Source organism: Canis aureus, chromosome 10 (genome assembly GCF_053574225.1).
Source record: "Canis aureus isolate CA01 chromosome 10, VMU_Caureus_v.1.0, whole genome shotgun sequence".
Lineage (NCBI taxonomy): Eukaryota > Metazoa > Chordata > Mammalia > Carnivora > Canidae > Canis > Canis aureus.
Window position 1 is genome coordinate 64,409,843 of NC_135620.1, and position 18,939 is coordinate 64,428,781.

Sequence of the window (18,939 nt, forward strand, 5' to 3'; positions counted from 1 at the left end):
TTATGGGGAAAGATGGAGCCTTGTCATCTGAAGATGTGAGTTCTAATCCTAGCTTTATCTCTTAGCTTCTTTTGTGTTGTTTTCCTCACCCACAAATATGGAAGGTAACTCCTACCTCTCCAAATGATCATAAAGCTTAAATGATACATGTGAAAACGAGTGGGTTAATTTTTAGCCCATAATAGATATTTGGTAAGAACTGAAACAAAATCTTCTAGAAAATGCCTGATCTTATTCTTAGTAGCAGGCAAATTTTTATCATTGGGTATGATATTATGAAGTTCTTTATACTTGATGATCTCCTACGGTTTGTGTGTCACCAGTAAATTCAAACAACATTTATTGTGTGTGTGTCAACTAGGTGACCAATCTTATACCCTACACTGAGCATATAAAGTTAATAAGAAACAGTTGCTACCCTGGAAGAGTTTAGAAGCAAGGAGGTGACACAGCTTAAATAAAGAACCATAACCCAGCACGTTAAGTTCTTGATAAAGGTATCTACGAAATAGGGCAGTACGGTACAAAGCAAATATGGTGTCCCGGCTTATCTCCCATAGAACTTTAATATACTTAGCTGAATATCCCTTCTAGAAGCTTTTATGGGAGCTCTGATCAAAATGCTCTGATCCGAGAATTCAAGATTTTTACTTACACCTTTGACCGCCTTCCTATAAGAAATTATGGAGACAATGCTTTGCTGAACTTTGTCCTACTGATTTCATTCCCATTCTGACTTTCAAGGATGGGCAAAGATCGTTGGGTAGACCACCTGATACTGTAAATCACAGAGGCTGGCTTACCCTGGTCCATGGACCAAATCCAACCCACTGCTTGTGTTTATATGGCCCACCAGCTAAGAATGGTTTTGACATTTTTAAATGGTTGAAAAAAAATCCAAAGAGTACTATTTCATGACACGTGAAATTATATGAATTTCAAACTCCAGTATCCATAAACACAGTTGTATTGGAACACAGCCATGCTCACCCATTTCCGTAGTGTCTGTGGCCACTTCCAAGCTACAGCAGCAGTTGAGTATCTGTGACAGAAACTAGGTGGTGCAGAAAGCCTGGAATACTTACTTATCTGGCCCTCTGCAGAAAGTTGGCCAGCCTGTGCTGTAAGGCCTTTAAAGTCTTTGTCGGTGCTACACATCCTTAGCTGAGATGGGCATTTCTGATGTAAGAGGCAGTTTTTCCATGTTCTCTCGTGTCACTTTTTCTGGAAATAAAAATGTTCACTTTGGCCTTTCTTTTTAACAGGAACATGCAATATTAGGTGATGTGCACATCCTGACAGGATGTCCCTTTCGAAGGTACAGATGTTAAGTAAGAAGGAGGGGGAGCTCTGGAAACATTACAGCATTCTTCTCATCACAGTTTCCCCAGTTTAATGTCTGCTAAGTAATCTGAGGACAAGGGTGTCTGATTTCATTCTTTCGTTAACCGGCAAGGTTACAGCAGGCTTGCCTGTGAGACTGGGTTTACCACACCATAGGAGAGCATGAAGATGTATGTTCAACTTGGTAGTATTTGTAAATCGTGTGATGCTTCTCCCTGTAGAATAAGCCTCAAGTATGGAAATTCGTTCATACGCTAGGAAAATTCATTCATTGTGCTGCGTGGTTAAAAAACAACAAACAAAAAGACGAACACAGTTGTGGAGGTTGCATATCTAGCGTGAGCGTGGAAGGGTTGACGGCGTCAACTCTCCAGTGTTAACAGGTAGAGCTTTTTGCTGGTTCTTGGCACTTCATCTCACATTCTTAGAGGCGAGTGGCCTTCACAGAGGACTTTGGATTTGTAGGCAATCACAACTAACTCTCACAAGATATAAGGGTCTATATATAGTTTTATAGTCTGAGGGATTATGTATCTGAACAGTCCAAACCTTCAAACACATGTATGGTTAGTTTTGCCTTCCAAAGGCTACAAGGAGCCAGGTTCTAAATCTCAAACTCTTTAGCTTTGCTCTTTCTCCCTCTTTTGTGGGCCTTTTGGGAAACAGAGTAATACATTTCTGTGTACCTCCAGAGAAAGAAGTGAATTTCCCTCAATATGTCCTCTGCACCAGATACCCACCAGTCTCTAGGTCCAGAAAGTAACTTACTGGTATGATCAGTTCAGAAGCCAACTTGGAAATCAGTTGGAACTTGAATAAAGTCCGTGGCCTTTGACTTTGATCCTATAATTTCCTGTCTGGAAATTTAACCTATAAAATTAAAGCTAAATGTGAAAGAATGAAAACTGTATAATTTATATACAGTAAGATTTATTGCTGCATTTTTAATAGGAGCCAAAGGTAAGAATCCTATGGAAGAAGTCAAGTAAACCACAATATTATGCACTGGATAAGATACATAGATAGTGATTAAAAATGATATTTAAAAAAATAAAAAATAAAAATGATATTTATACCATGTCGGGCATAAAAAGGCAGGATACACACACGTTTTAATATGGTTACAGCATTAAATAATCTATGCATAGAGAACAGGATTACAGAAATACAATACATTGTTGACAGTTGTATATACACAGAGGTAGTTAGACTTGAAGTTTTTCTATTTTCCAATGATTCTTTGTGACCATGAATAGGAAAGAGAGATAAGTTAAAAGAAAGATGTGCAGTAGGCAGCAGGTGAAAGCAGCACCCACTCTCGCTGACCCTGGATCCAGCTGTGAACGGGATGCACAGGATGTCTGTCCATCCTCATGAAGCTTGCAGGTCAGTGGGGGTGACAGGCCCCAGACAACCACTGACTGGAATGAGTTATCAAAAGGAGAGGGGAAAGCACTGTGGAAGCAGAAAGTAAGGATATTTAACCAAGAAGGAGTTTAGGGAAGGTTCCTCAGGTGTAGTGACACGGAAGCAGGGCTGGAAGACGAGTTACCATGTGAAGGAGGCAGTGGAAAGAATCCCCAGTAGAGAAAGCAGCACATGCAGTGAAAGGCACAAAGTCAAGAGCATGGTGTATTCCGGGAACGTCAGTTCAGGTGGGCTGGAGAAGGTGGGCCAGTGTAAGAAGATAGCTGGCCATTCCTAACTATGGTGAAAGTCAGATTTTATCCTCAGGGCAAGCAGAAATTGCCATGAGTAGATTTACATAGTTTTACTCTCTCAGACCACACTGGAGAATAGATGCAAGAAGGGGCAAGAATGGATGCCAGGAAAGGAGCAGGGGTGCGGGGCAGGAGGTGGGGGTGCAGCTTGCAATATTCCAGGTAAGAGATGGTGGCTCCACAATGCAGCAAGGAGGGACCCGGAGGGTATGATGCTAAGTGATATAAGTCAGACAGAGAAAGACAAGAACCAAGTGTGGAATCGAAAAAACAAATGAACAAACAAAAAGCAGAAACAGACCCATAAATACAGAAAACAAACCAATGGTTGCCAGAGAGGAGGGTGGTGGGGGATGGGCAGAGTGGGTGAAGGGGAGTGGGAGATACAGGCTCCCGGCCCTAGACTGCGTCAGTCATGGGGATGAGAGGAACAGCATGGGGAATACGGTGGATGGGACTGTAACAGTGATGTACAGTGATTGGTAGTAGCCACACTGGTGGTGCGCAGAGCGTAATGTAGAAACCAGTCACTTTATCGTATACCCAAAACTCATGTCACAGGGTATGTTAACTATACCTCCATTTTTAAAATCATGTATGATTTTTTTTTTTAAATGAATATGATGGGGCACCTGGGTGGCTCAGTGGTTGAGCGCCTGCCTTTGGCTCCGGTCATAGTCCCGGGGTCCTGGGACTAAGTTCTGCATTGGGCTCCCCGCAGGGAGCCTGCTTCTCCCTCTGCCTATGTCTCTGCGTGTCTCTCATGACTAAAAAAATAATTAATTAAAAGTGAATGTGATAAAGTCCTAATACCTTTGAGATAGTTCAAAGTCCAAATAATAGCTCAAATAATTGCTCATGTTTTTAATGCAGCATGGAGGGGCCCCTGGATGGATGGCAGTCGGTTAAGCGTTTGACTCTTGCTTTGAGCTCAGGTCATGATCTCAGGGTCGTGAGATCAAGCCCCACATCGGGCTCCAGGCTCAGCAAGGAGTCTGCTAAAGTTTCTCTCTCCATCTCCCTTTGCGCCTCCCTACAGTCATGTTCTCGGTCTCTCTCTCTCTCTCTCTCTAAGATAAATAAATATTTTTAATAAATAAATTAATGCAGCAGGAGAGTCTTCCTTTTTTGTATGAAGATTAATATTATTAGATGGCTGACTGGGGATTTAAAGTTTAGTAAGAATCCAACACACACACAAAAAGAATCCAATTCTTAGAGTTTTTATTTTAAAACCTTCTAGTTAAATAGCAAGATATTTAGTTTTTGCTTTTTATCTTTTAATACCTAACAAATATTTTATGAATCTTAAGGACAAATACATCGTAGGCTAGCCCCAGATGAACATCATGCCATAGAAATGTCACGTGCTCTTTTAAAATCGTGCAGAATCCAAAATGTTAACAGTTTTCCGGAGAAGGGATGATGGTGATGGGGAAATGGGCAAATACAGGCCTCAAAGAAACCCAGAAGGAGGGAAAAAAGATAACATTTGGTTTTGTGACGGAGCTCCTTATGTCACCATGAGTTCCTTGAGAATCAGGGGCTCCTACATCTAGCATGGGGCCCTGGGGCAGGGGAAGTGGCCCTAGGAAGGAAGGAGGAAGGAAAGAAGGAAGGAAGGAAGAAATGAGTGAATGTATACTGATTAAAGAAGGCATTTGAGGATTCTTTTTGACCTTTCTTGGCTTTGCTCTTTTCATTTCCTGGCAAGGGCCACCCCTCATGCCTCTTAACACACACCTGCCGTTGCCCTGGCTAGAGATGGGAAGTGGAGGGATGTGGTCAGAAAAGGCTGCCTTCTACGGATTGGTCACTTAAGGATATGTGACTTCACACAGATTTCAAAGCTAGGTAAACTGGAACCTTATCTCATTTTCCTGAAAACCTGGCAACCCAGAAAACTTTTATTCAAATATTTGTCATAAACGCTATTTGGTTAAAATGTAGACTTTGTGGCTAAACATAACTTCATAAATATGCATCTACGATGCTTGTTATAAGTGTTTCCAAAAGCCAAAATTGGAAAAGGCCACATTCCCAGAAAGAAGGAGGAAACTACATTTTGGGGAACGATTGTGTTCCAGGTAGTATGCTGACCCCGTTTTACAAACGAGGACGCTGAGGGTGGATGCTGAGTAACTTGCCCACAGTCTCGTGGTTAATGGCAGACTCTGAACTTGAACCGGGATCAGACTTCAAAGCCCATGCTCCTTGTGCTCTCTCTTTTTGCTTTTATGTCATAAAAACAAACAAGGAAAGATTCGGGTCTGTAAGAGTGAGGCATAGTAATAAATCCAGGTAGGAAGGTGCTGCAAGCCACAGCCCTTTGAAGACTTACCGTGAACTCTTTCAAGGGAGGAAAGAGAAATATGAAGGTTCTGAACTCGACTCTTCCTCCTTCTCAACTGAGTCTATTTATTGTTCATTTTAATTAATTTTGCAAATCACCAAAATAAGATCTTGCCTTCCCTGAGCGTTTTAGTGTAAAAACAAGAAAGATGTAAAAACATCTTTCTTCCCTCATGTTGACTTGTTTTCAGAGTCGAGTGTTAACCGATTTCATGGATGGCATTATTACAGTTAGGTCAATCCATTGTTTCTCTCATTTTATTTTTTAATTTTTTTTAAATATTTTATTTATTTGAAAGGAGAGAGAGCATCAGTGGAGGGGGTGCAGGGGAGGGAGAAGCAGGCCCCCCACTAAGCAGGGGACACCCCCCCCGCCAATGCAAGGCTCCATCCCAGGACCCCAAGATCGTGACCTGAGCTGAAGACAGATGCTTAACCTATTGAGCCACCCAGGCACCCCTGTTTCTCTCATTTAATTTAATTTTATTTTTTTAAGTATTTTATTTATTCATGAGAGACATAGAGAGAGAGAGAGGCAGAGACACAGGCAAAGGGATAAGCGGGCTCCATGCAGGGAGCCCGACACGGGACTCGATCCCAGGACCCCAGGATCACTCCCTGGGCCGAAGGCAGGCACTAAACCGCTGAGCCACCCAGGGGTCCCTGTTTCTCTCATTTTAAAAGAGCTTTTATCCCGAGTTTTCTTCCTCCTTTTAAATACTCCCTACCTTCTACAGGGTGTTGTTGGGGCAATATTAAGTCTTTTCATAGGACTGACTATTGGCCTTGGTACTCTGAGTCTCTTTCTCTCCCATTTGCCACAGTTGATGAGAATGTTCCCATCTGCCAGGCATATGGAATTGGTGGTGCTCAGCAAGTCTTTGTTCCAGTCTGGTCCCAGAGAGTATTTTGGGATTATCTTGTAAATTCTCCCTTTCCCTCTCCTGTGCCCTCAATATGCTCTATCTCTACTGTAGCAGCTATGTAAATCTACCTTTGAATCTCAATGATGTCTGCCTTCCCTCTTCAACTAATAAACTGTGAGCCTCTGGAGGCCAGGACTGAGTCTCATTCATCTTTGTGGGTCCCATTCCTGACCCTCAACAGGGGGAGCACAGCGCCTTCTACAGAGGAATAAGCCCATCGCTGTTGATTGGCTTGAGACATGTTGGCTTGAGTCCGTGCTCACCTGTCATTCCTAATAATTCTATGCATACAACTGGAGAGGTTCCGAAAATAGATTAGTCAAGAAGGTGAATTTTGTGCTACTGTTGATGTGAGACTCCTAAACATAGCATCATTATAAAATTTTCCTACTGTGGATTTTTATCTAACCCTTGGACATTATTTGGAAGAAAGTTTGGATTCCCACATTATTCTAACCACCTTTTACAGCCCTAGTTAACACTCAGAGGGCTTTTTAGGGGTTACTCATCTAGACTTTTTTCTCAGGTAATCCCAGCCTTAATCAATAGCTTCAAAAACAGACTAACAGTAACAGTGTTGTCTTCCATTTATGGAGTCGGGAGTCAGTTAGTCGTCATCTGGCCTAAGCTGGGGCCGCCCATGGCCCTCCCGGTTAATGAGACCATGGAGAGGAAGGTTGTGACTCTCATGCTGCTTTTCAGGGTACTTAGGGAGCCTCTTCACCTCCAGAGGTATTTGAACCTTGGATAGTTTACAAAAATTACACCTTTGAATTCAGCTCAAAAAGTGTTATTGGACATCTAGCCTATCCCCCAGGCTTTGTGATACCTCGCTTTCCTGCTGACCAGAGCTCGTATTCTTTTACTGCATTTGGTGAGGAAGGTTGTCCAATGTTCCTCTAAAAATGTTGGAACGCGGGGGTGAGGTTCAGATCCATCTCTGGCACAGTCCAAGCGTAAAGGGCCTCTGCGGCGCTGGTGTTGTTTGGTCCTGGTTCCAAAAACACACGGTCCAGGGAAAATGATGGTGGAAAGATCTTTCCCCCCGGGGAGAGCCCCCATCCCGTGTGTGGTTCATTATTCTCTTCTTTGTTTGGACCTCTTTCAGGTGAGCCGTAATTTTGAGCTGGTTGGACGGGTTAACTTGGATCAGCTGGAACAGATGAAGGAAAAGATGGAGAGCTCCAGCAGTGAGGACGAGGACAAGGAAGAGGAAATGAGCAGCAAGGCTGCTGACAGAGGTTAGTCTCAGCCCTGCCCTCGGAGGCCCAGCTGGCATCTAGCACGTCCATGGTGAGACAGAAGGGAGGCAGAAGGTTGTTGGAGGAGGAACAGAAGGAATGATCCTTCTTAGTTAAGTAGCAGAACAGACTGAGTTCAGAAACGTGTCAAGGGCCATGTCTTCGTAAACTATTACCAGCTCTGGGAACTCCAAGGAAGACAGACCTTTTCTCTCTAACTAGAGCTATATGTTTGTTTAAAAACCTATGGTGGTGATTTGTTTTTAATAAGGAAAGCTGGTGTCTAGGGGATCTTCACAGTAAGGACAGGCAGGCAGTGAGGCAGAGGACACCGTAAAGCTGTGGGGGAATATAAATGAACTTCCCATCGGGTGCTTAGGTATTGAGGCTGCGTGGGGTTGGGGGGTAGGGGGCAGACTGCAAAGGACTTGAGCCCTGAGCTTTCCCAGAAGTCCCTCTGCCTGGCCCTTTCCTAAACCCTCTTCTGATGCTCTTTTTGCTTTGTAAAGAGGGAGGAAGAGGCCAACTGTTTTCATTCAGCCAGGTGTTTAGGGGGAAAGGTTTCATGGGATTTTTGTACTATTTTTCCAGTTTCCTCTGAGCCTACTGTTACTTTGCAAATAAAGTTTCTCAAAAGTATATTTAGCGGTAAGCATACATGTGTATGGCCTAGGGTTGACGTTCTATATTGTTCAACATAGAACACTGTGGAAATCCCCAGACGGCGCATAGAAGAATATGGGTTTAGGTTCTGTTAGGTTAATGATTGCAGATTCATCAAAAGCACGTGGATAACAAACATCATAGATAACAGAAGGATGGTGTTAGTTACCAGCATCAGGCTTCCTTATGTGCCAGATCCAGTGTTGGTGGGTTTTATATAATCCTTTATCCTTAATCTTATATAATGTCAAGGCTCCTGGATTTGACTCCCAGTTATCCTGCTAAACTTGCTCTGTGACTTTGGGTCAAGTGTTTTGTCCCGTATGCACTCATCATCTATCACAAGAATAATATCACCTACCTCCTAGAGTTGCGGAAAGCTTAAATGAGATCACATACAAGACACCAGCCCAATTCCTAGAACGTAGTAATCACCTCATAAGTGATGATAACCCTGCAGTGTATGTGGTAGTATTACCATTTTACAAATGGAGAAATAAAGGCCCAGAAAATTTAAGAGCTCATTTTAAGGGGGAAAAACAAAACAAAACAAAACCATCATACGTTGGAGGCTGAATTTAGGTCTTTTGGGCTCCAAAGACACAATCTCTTTACACTACATCCCATTTCCCCAACCCTTTGGGCAGTGGAATGTTCTAAGGTGAAGGGAGCCTTAGCCCTGAATCCCCTCCGGGCCTCACTCTGAGGTGCACCCCTGCAGAATATCTTTGTTTTTCCTCCTTGCTCCGTCTGTCTGTGGGCCTACTGAAGCCTATTTGGGGGCCATTTCCTTCGAAGGCTCCCCCCTGTTCTTTTTCCTGACCGGGCCCACTTCCACTCCATTCCCACCATGACACCATAGCAGGAGACCACAGGTTTGCAACACGAGGAGCCATTGGGCCCCTAAACCCCCCAGTGAAAACCACAGCAGGGACCGCCGGCCCTCCAGAGCCACCTTGCCCGTGGTCAACCTCAAAAAATAAATGGACAAAGAAAACATCCTACCATCCGGGTTGACTGCCCTTGTAAAGTGACAGCTTTTATTAGCAGAGGCCGCAGTGATCCATTGCTTGCAAAGAAAATGGCTATGATCTGAGGAAGCATGGTTCCTAATTTCCTTTTCCTTTTTTTTTTTTTTTTAACATTTCACAAATATGTTCTTAGTGATGAATTCTTTAACGTCTGTGCACTGTTACCAAAGTTCTCTGGAAGAGGATGCTTTTGACAGAGGGTACAGAGGCTCCTTTTGCTTCATGATGCTCTGTGCCCTGCTGTTCCTCTCCAGGAAATAAATTATTCCTTGTTGGATGCTGTGACTTTTTTTAATCTCTAAAGCTGAGCACATACGATTTTAGAGGTTATACACATTGCAGAGGCAAGAACCCCTTTGGTCCTCCCCTCCTCTGTGATTCCTCCAAAATGAAAGCATAGCAAATTAGAAAAACAGGTAACAGTTAGGGATTTGGGGGAGGGGGGGCACCAGGCAAATAACTGTTGCTTGGCCGGTGTGGCTGCCCCCTTCTCAGGGGCACTATGGCATCAGACCAGTTCAGTTTCCTGGTGGCTGCTAGCTTTGCACTGGAAAGTGTAGTACCCACATTCCTGAGCCTTAACCACATGGGGGAAAGAAGAGTCTTGGGGTGGAGGAGCATGCTTCCCTTCTCTGAGCATAGGGGATTTACATGAGTAACTCCAAGTGTTGTTAATGGGCAGTACAAGCCTAGCCCACCCCCCACCCTGCTCGCAATTCTTGAAAGAACAGCCTCCTTTGTCTCATCTCCTTTGAATCAATTTTCCACCATCTAGGTATATTCTTGCCAACAAGAAGAAATGGCACACAATAGCCTCGGGGTGTTTTTGCCAGACAGTCTGTCTTCTAGGAGTAGAGCGGGAGGTGGCTTTAGTGCAGCTCTCAGGGCTGATGGAGAGCTATTTGATGTGTGACAGGTAATGACTGGTCTCCTCCTTTGAGGATGAAACAGCATGAGCCATTGGAAAGAATAGATGACTGGTTTCATGTTTCCTAAGGGTAAAGGAGCAAATGTGCCAGGAGCATACCCCTCGTTGGCAACGTAGCCTTTCATCAGGCGCACTCCGTTCAGGGGGCTCAGGCCCTTGCAGCTACCCCACTGCCAGTGCCCTTTCCAACCCGGGAACTGGAAGGAAGACTGCCCGTGGCCACACTGCGGGTCCTGCCTAGGAAGCTCAGAGAGAATTTGAAAGAGAAGAAGCCAGGCATGAAGAAATCAAAATTAACCCAAGCAGAATCCTCCCCGCCCCCTCTCATTATGCAGTTGGGAGGAGTCAGGAAGGCATTCTGTTGATTTCTTGCCCAAGATAATCCCTGCTAAGGAATTAATGCGCAGAGCAGATGGTGCTGTCTCATTTCCAATGAAAAGAATCAAGGAAGATAGTCTGTGCAATTATTTTTAATGGCTTGTGTGGTGATCTTCTTAATTTGTGAGAAAATGTTTCATCTTTTGTTAAAACTGGCCCCATTCACATAGCTTTTTGTGCTAAAGATTAAGGCAGCACAGAGACACCTATCCCGTTAACGTCATCCTGAGGGTTTTATGGGATGGAGTGTTTCAACCAGGAGACCTCCTCCTGTAACATCACGCGTGTACAGGCGCAGAGCGATCAGATTCGTAGAGACAGTGGGCACTTGCCTGCACGCCGCCCTCACGTCGCAGCGTGGCTGCAGGACTATCTCGGTCCTGCTGTTTTTCACCCACATGAAGACGGGCCCTCTGTGGTATAATGCAAGACATATGGGCCCAGGACTCAGGAGAGCACAAAGGCCATGTGAGCTCTCCTCTTTGAGTCTGCCAGGAGGGGTGGTCTGTAAACAATTAGCCAGCCAATCCACATTTATCAGACCCCTAACATGTGCCCAGCGCCGTGGAGGAAACAACACGACAGTCAATATCTGATGTTTACAACAGACCTGGCCAGAAATGTCTGTATCCCCACATTCAGGAATACCATCGATTGACGAGTAGATGCCAGGCAGCCGGCCAGGGTCCCTCACCAGCTGAGGACATGCTTTCACATCCTGGCCGCCCTGTTGTCCAGGATTCTCGTTCACACTAGGCTCTTCGCTTGCAGATCTCGTTCAGGGCCCGTAGCCTCCGTGCGAGGTGATTATGACATCCATGACAGGTGAGCTCTCAGCCTTACTTGGAATGAGTCAGAGCCCTGAGGTCTGCTACGCATAACCTGGTCCAGTGCTGCTGTATTCCTTTTAGCGAGCAAAGGGAACCCCACGTCGGGTAGGTGCTAACCCATGAGGCACTGACAAAGCATCTCAGAAGGAAGAGATTTGGTAGGAAAAAATGGTTGGAATGGACAGAAGGGGTTCCTCAGGCCAGAAAGACCCAGATTACCTGTTATGGAAGCAGCTGGGGCAGTGCGGAGGCCTGGAGGACACTGGGGGGCCAGGGAGCCAGGAGCGGTTCTTGAGAACTAGCCGAGAGCACCCTTAGGTGAAAAGCCAGTAGGAGAAAGAGTAAGGAATGTGGAAGTGCCTTCACGGATGGTTTCAGGAGTGAAGGAAGGAGAGGAGGTTTCCTAACGAATGTGGACTCACGTCTTCCACCTCCCACAGCGCACAGGTAACACTTCTGTTTTCTCCTCACAGATCTGATGAGATTTTCCGACCGTGGGGCTGCTATTAACACCGAGAAGCGTTTTCCGTGTGAATTTTGTGGACGGGCGTTTTCACAGGGCTCTGAGTGGGAAAGGCACGTGCTGAGACACGGCATGTAAGTTGAGCCATCCCAGGAACGCCTTTGCCCAGAGTGAGAAGTGGCAGGGAGAGCAGGTTCTTTTTCTTTTATTCTTTTTCTTTTTTCTTTTTTTTTTTTTTTTTTTTTTGGTTCCCCTGACAATCCATAGACCGCTCCCTCAGTGTCACACTTCTGGGCATGGGAGGAGAGGCAGTTGTCAGGAACTAGGTTTTGTTCTTTTCTGTTGGTTTTTTAAATGGTCACCCAGACACCAGTCAAATGTGGAAAAATCGTCTTTACGAATGACAAATCCCACCCAAGCCCTCGCGTGGAAGTTTAGTGCTCTTCTCCAGCCAGTGTCCCTTCAGCTTTCATTAGCATGACATTCTCTGATAGAGCGTGGACCGGGGTCAAAAGATCTGGCTTCTGTTCCTGCCTCTGTGATGACTCATTCCCTGAGTGGCCTTGAACATGCCCTCGCACCTCTTGGTGCCTTCAATGCTCTGCCTCGGGGACAGAGCCAGCTTCTGCCTGCCTCCCAGGTAGGTGGGAGCATACCCGTAAAACACTTGAACATAAAACTGTCCCCTAGATGAGGCACTCTTAGCCATGAGACACAGAGAGAACCTAGGAGTTGGTCCTTGAGTAGAAAATGCCCCAGAAGCCCCAAGCCATCGAAACTTCAGAGAATATAACTAAGCTTCCCAAGACATGGGTCCCTTCTTTAGGTTTTTGCTCTTTGTATGCTTTGTTTCTGGACCCATCCATAAATCTTTACCCGAGTTCCTCTTTTAGTCTTAATAAAGATGGCCAATCTCCAACTTGTGGGCTCCACAGATGAGCCTGAGCAAAAGACAGTTCTTGCTCCTATCACTTATGACCTGTGACCAATGCAGGAGATGAGGGAAAATAAAATAATCATGTTAATGTGTCCACATTATACATGGTGTAATTAAAACATAGTATAATAATGGATACTTTTGTAGATTCACATCTTTAATAAGATGCCAGAAAGACATGACCTAGGCCTAACTTGTAGCAAGGATAAATCACTGGCAATTTAGTCCTACATTCGTGGCATTTATACAAAGGAAACCCCAAGGTCTTTTTAGGACCAGGGAAATAAGTACACTTTTTTGTTTAATTTGAAAAAAAAAAAAATGCATACCCATCCATCTCTACCATCAATGTTTTTCCAGGGCGTTGAATGACACCAAGCCGGTGAGCAGAGAAGAAATCCACCTGAAAGAGAGTGTGGAGGACAGTATTAAGATGCCCTCTATAGAGGAAAAGGAAGATGACGAGGCAATCGGGATAGACTTTTCCCTAAAGAATGAAACAGTAGCCATCTGTGTAGTAGCTGCTGACAAATCTCTCCTGGAGAATGCAGAGGCCAAAAATGAATAAGCGTTTGGTGAAATTCTTAATCAAACCGTACTTGAACCGTGATGAGAAAGTGGGAGGGCCAGCTTGGGCTGAGAAGGGGGGGGGGACAGAAAAGAAGACAGAACAAAGCTGCTTTTTAGGACTGAACAATCTATTTTCAAAGCACTGGTACCTGTGTGAGTGAGTATGTAAATTAAAGTTATTTAAATGGTTGGAATATGTGGCTCCTTTTCCATCACTACACCTTTTCTTCTGGATCTTCATCCTGGAAGTGTCATTTGTTGTGGAATACGGAAGCACCTCCCGTGCGCACGGTGTGCTCTGTGGCGGTCTTGGACAGGATGTGGAAACAAGCTCCATGACAGTAGAAGACTTCTCTTAGGGGAACAACTTTCTGACGCACATCTTTTGGTGCGTTTTTCTAGTTTTAATACCTTAAGCTTTTTCAAGACCTAACTGCAGCCGCTTTGGGAAAAAAAACAAACAAACAAACAAAAAAAAAAAAACCACAAAAAAAAAAAAACACAGAAAACAAAAAAACTGCTTTGCATAAAACAGTCACCTGTTTCCTAGTACCTCAAACTTAACCAAGGGAATTCTCTGCATTTGTCAGTACTACCTGTCGTCGTCGTGGTTAAATGTAGAGAGAACTGCTGGGCAAGACGGTGAATGGAGAAAAAAAAAAAAAGAGAGTTTTAAAGAAAGGAACACAAATTGTGCTTAAAATCCCCACGTGGGTTTTATTTCTTAAAATACTGTGATTTTTTTAATTATTTTAGTAAAAAACAAAACAAAAAAAAGAAACAGACTTTAATTATTAGATAACTGTTTGTGAATTGTCATCCTTTATTCCAGGTAAGCTGTTTATTAGTGTTCAACTATAATTTAGAATTTGGTAGATTCATGTGAGCTAATTTTATGGTGACTGTGGAGTTTTGTTTGCCATATGTTTATTTTCTATCAATTTGAGTGTTACAAACACAGCACAATTCAGTTTTCACATAAATTGTTTTTTGTGTGCGTGTTGTTCTTGTTTTAATTTGGGGGCAAGGGAGATTTAGGGTTTTTTTTGTGAATAGGAATGTTTTTATTTTAAACATGGAAATAACAAAGAAGTTAACTTTTTTTTTCTTAATTTAACTAAAGAACCAAACTTTTCGGCACAGCTATGCAGCTTGTGGGCCAGACGAGGAAGTCCTCTTCACCCTTTTGTTGCTCGTCAAATTAACACATTATCCGTCTCACACAAATAATTTCTGTTCGGATGGGCTGGCTTCTGTGTGTGATTTTAAAATCTGTGTTCTGTTTTTGTTTGCATTGTGTTTGGGGGAGGGTTTTTCACTTATTTTGCAGGACAAGGGGATGTGTTAGAATCCCATCCCTTTGGTGAGAGTGGACAAGAAATACTTATATCCTACAAGGAGCCTGGAAAACTACTTTTTTTTTTTTTCCTTAATCTAGCTGCCAGCTGCTCTGTTTCCCCATATTAGCTTTTTCAGGAGGGAGCAGCTTAGACTAAATCTAAGTCTACATTTATAATATGTTCTGATTGTGAACAAAAGGTTTCATTCCAAAAAAGTAGAAAAGAACTTTCCTTGAAGCTTAGGTTATAGAAGTTTCTGTGTGTGTGTGTGTGTGTATGTGTGCTTGGATGTGTGTGTGCTCATGTGCGTGTGTGTGAGTCCTTTGATTTTCATGTTTTGTTTTGTTTTCGTTTTTGTTTTTTGTTTTTTTGTTTTTTGTTTTTGTTTTTTTTGTTTTTTTTACTTGGAAGGGTTGTGGGAGGGGGAGGGAAGTAAGGGACAGGGAATTGCTGAGATGACAGTGTCCCACACAGCTTCAAATAAAATCCATGGAAAGATATTGCATTTGTGGAATAAGTCCTTACTTGAAAAGCATGTTCTTCTTTTATTTTCTTGCTGTTAAGAAATTTTATTTGTAGGGAGTTTGTTTTAATTTAAATTTTTTTTTTTTTTAGGGATGGGGGCCATCATGTGGAAAACAGAAAATGGGGAAAGTGTGATCTAGACAAAGATAACATTTTGTGTCCATATTTGTTTTTAATTGGCCTCATTTCATATGTATTAAACAGTTCCATACCTGGATTGGGTGTTTGTAATGGTTACCAAAAAAAACAAAAACAAAAAAACAAAAAAAAACAAAAAAACAAAAAAAAAGAAAAAAAGAAAGAAAGAAAAAGGAAAAAAAAGAAAATAATTGTGACATGCTTTTATCACTACTTTATTTTTCAAATAACATGTAAATATTGTAATCCATTGGATTTTGTTTTGCTAACCTGTTAATAAAAATATGGGACCATTATCCTTTTAACAGGGCTAGAATGTCATTTTTTTCTGTTTTCAAACATATACCTGATATTTTGTGGCCGCACATTTTGGATGCATTATTATAATTCTGTCGACTGTAATGACATAGAATTTACAACATTTTTTTTTGTTGTTGTTTAATTTATACAGAGGACATTTTTTTTCAGAGCTTGAGAGAAGAAAATAAATAGCAAAATGAGAACCTGTTGACTCCAATAATCAGTGTTTCCCGATACTTGATAGGAGAGAGGGAGATTCTGAGTTCTTGAAGCCAAGGGTTTTAAAAAACAACAAAAACACACCAGTAGGTTATTCAAGTTGTTTGCAACATACATTTTTGTAATGAAATGTGAGAAATTAATAAAGAATTTTTTTCACATGTGTCTATGTGCATCTGTTGTAGATCATTTACAGATAGGACTACAGATATGAAATGTAGGAATAACAACAGTGTTATTCAGTGCATGCACATGAGAGCTAATTCAAGCCATTGAATCTACACAGGTATGGAAAACAAAGTGAGGTGTGAGCTAGGATTTTAAGAATTGGTATCTCTGCATCAGATACTTAGCCCCATTTGGGGAAATTTCATGGAGGGGGGTGTTTCCATCAAAAATATAAGTCAAAATTGTGTATGAAGCTTCAGAAAGAGAAAATACTTGTGATTAAATGTCATCTGGGGACCCTGAATCCATAAGCAGTTATTTTAAGCTAATTGCAAGATACAACGACTACCACAAACTACCTTACTGTGCATCCTGCACCAGTAATTATTATCATTAAAATATTATTTGAGCTACCCTGTTATAAATCAAAGGAAAAAGTAGTAGACATGAAAACTAGAAGAAGAGTCCATTAAAATCAGCACAGACTGTTAAACTCCAAGCTGATTTATACTATCCGTCTTCACCAGGGTTAGGAGATGAAAGGGTCATGTATCTTTTGTCCAGAGCTCGTTCTAAAAATTTGGCCTCAAGAGGCCATGCATAAGCCATATATTTGGCTCAGAGCTTCCTGGTAGGCAAAGAAATGAAAGATCAATTCTTTCATTAGTAACTTTCTTAGTAATTTTTTATTATCAAATGCTCAAGAGCTACTCAACCTTTCTAAAACTGAGTTGAGAAGTTCATTCTGTGTGTTTTTTCTAAAGAGAAAGCAATGTAGAACTTATCGTTGGCAAAACAGCTCTTGTGGCCGCCATCAATTAAATGAACGGTGTTTTTGTTGAGTTGATGTCTAATCCATATTCCCACTTTATTTTCTGGAAAGGAAGTGGAATGTACTGGTAGATTAGTCCCAGTAGGGGCTGCCACAAGGCCACTCCTTGGAACCATAGAGTTACACTTCCACCTGGTGACTCGGGAACCCGCACTCCCCTATCTGATGCTGCCATCTCAATCCATGAATCCGGGGATCATTGTTGAGAGCTCTGGGTGGTGTACTTACAGGCCTCACCCAGGAAGTAGCACACATCATTTCTAGTCTTGCTTCAAGGTCTAGATCAGGTCATGGGGCCCCAGCTAAACCTGAGAAAGCTGAGGAGTGTGTGGTTTTGTCTGCCCCTGTGCCCAAGAAGGACACCTTGCACACACAATCAGGGACTACATAAAAGTGTTCTTTGGAAACTAGGGGTGATTAACCCTCTATTCTTCATAAAGCACAAGATGCTGGGCTCGTCACCCACACCCTTAACCAGTATTTTTTAGCAAATATGGCACCAGCCACTGTAACAACAAGCATGGCACCTTCCTTCGGGCAGCCCATGAATAGAGACCAGAGGGGCAACGTGGGAAAGATGAGCACCACAGGAGGTGCTGGGCTTGCTGGGCCATTGGCTACCTACCTCTGGATACCGGATCCCTGGGGACAGATGGCTCTGACTGTGAATGCCTTTCCTGTCTAAAAGCCCACATTTGAGGGAGAGCATACGAGAAGCTGGTGACTCCTATGCATTTGGAGGGTCCTTAGCCCTAAGTTTAACAACCATTACTATAGGACGGGCTCTTTCCTTGCAACTGTCCATATTTCAGGCCCAGGGGTGCGATAGGGGATAGCGCTTGGTCCTAGAGATCCTAAGATGCTTCGAGGTTTTGTGCTCATTATCCCCCCAAAATGCCAGTTCTTTTCCAGACAACCTGCCTCTGCAACATGCCGTTCCCTCTGCCTTCAGTGAACTCCTTTCCTTACCAGAAATTACCTCCCCTTTAAGACCCAGCCTAAACCTAAGCTCTGATGTGAAGCCGCCTCTGACTCTACGGGTCACATGATACAGGTGGTCACCCTACTTATCACCTGTCCCCTGCCTGATAAACATGTACCGAAGACTCTCCTCCTCCCCAGCCCCCACTCCAGCTCAGACTTTAAGGAGCTGAGACACATTGCTGTCAGATGCAGCTAGCCTTTTTAAATTCAAATATATTCCTGTTGATACCAAGTGTTAGTTCTCATCTGATTTGGCATCAATGTTACATTTTCTTTCGGAGCTTGAGATTGCTTTTTTAAATATCTAAGTAAAAATATGCAGTTTGGTAGATGGAAAATGTCTTTGTCTGAAACTCTAGGCTCTCTCTCTGGAAAATTAAAAAAAAAAAAAAAAGAAGAAGAAGAAGAAGACAAACCCTTAGCACCCTGAACACCAGCAGTCCCCTCAAGGGGTCACTTTGGCCATCTTCCTGCTGCCTTGCTCAGATGTGAAGAGCAAATGGGTGGGGAGGTCCCCTAGGTGGTGAAGATTAGGCATCTGTGGTGACTGGCTGTGGGGCAGGGGGAGCAGAAGCCAGAGCTGGCGGCGATGGCAGGGGAGACATGTGGCTGTGACAAGGGGGTAGACTGTGTTAAGATGCGGGGCGGTGGATGCGAGCCTCGGACACGGGGAGGGGAGCTCCAGAGGCAGGGGTGGCAGAAGACGTTTTCCTGGACTACGAAAGCCTCGGACACGTTCATCATACTGGGGGAAGGAGCCATGGTAGGGGCAGGGGACCTGGCAAGTAGACTCCTCCTGGGATCCAGGCCACAGGGGAGCATTGGGCTTTGCAGATGGAGAGGGACTCTTTCCTCCTGGGGGGTTGGGGGGTAAGGGGAGGGGAAGGTGGTCTCCGTGTGCATCCAGAGGTGCAGGTGCAGGTGCAGGTGGAGACGGAGATGGGGCCGATGACCTTGGTCTCTGAGGTGGGACCCAAAGTGGCCGGTGGGGGATGAGTTGGCAGACAGGTGGAGACTTGGAGCTGCTGTGAGGCCACGTGGAGCTGAGT

General features: G+C 43.6%; 1 protein-coding gene across 9 annotated transcripts in view; it reads left to right on the forward strand.

The window, feature by feature from the left end:
- The window catches only part of ZNF462 (zinc finger protein 462), a 135,964-nt gene extending 120,386 nt beyond the window's left edge, over positions 1 to 15,578 (forward strand). For 8 of the 9 annotated variants that reach the window (XM_077912805.1, XM_077912808.1, XM_077912810.1 and 5 more), the window contains 3 exons: positions 7,452 to 7,584; positions 11,888 to 12,011; positions 13,175 to 15,578. In XM_077912805.1, the coding sequence (XP_077768931.1) occupies positions 7,452 to 7,584; positions 11,888 to 12,011; positions 13,175 to 13,382 (465 nt within the window). In that variant the 3' untranslated portion in view covers positions 13,383 to 15,578. The remainder of the gene's footprint in view (positions 1 to 7,451; positions 7,585 to 11,887; positions 12,012 to 13,174) is intronic. The other variant, XR_013388248.1, reaches the window with a different exon arrangement.
- Positions 15,579 to 18,939: the final 3,361 nt, after the last annotated feature.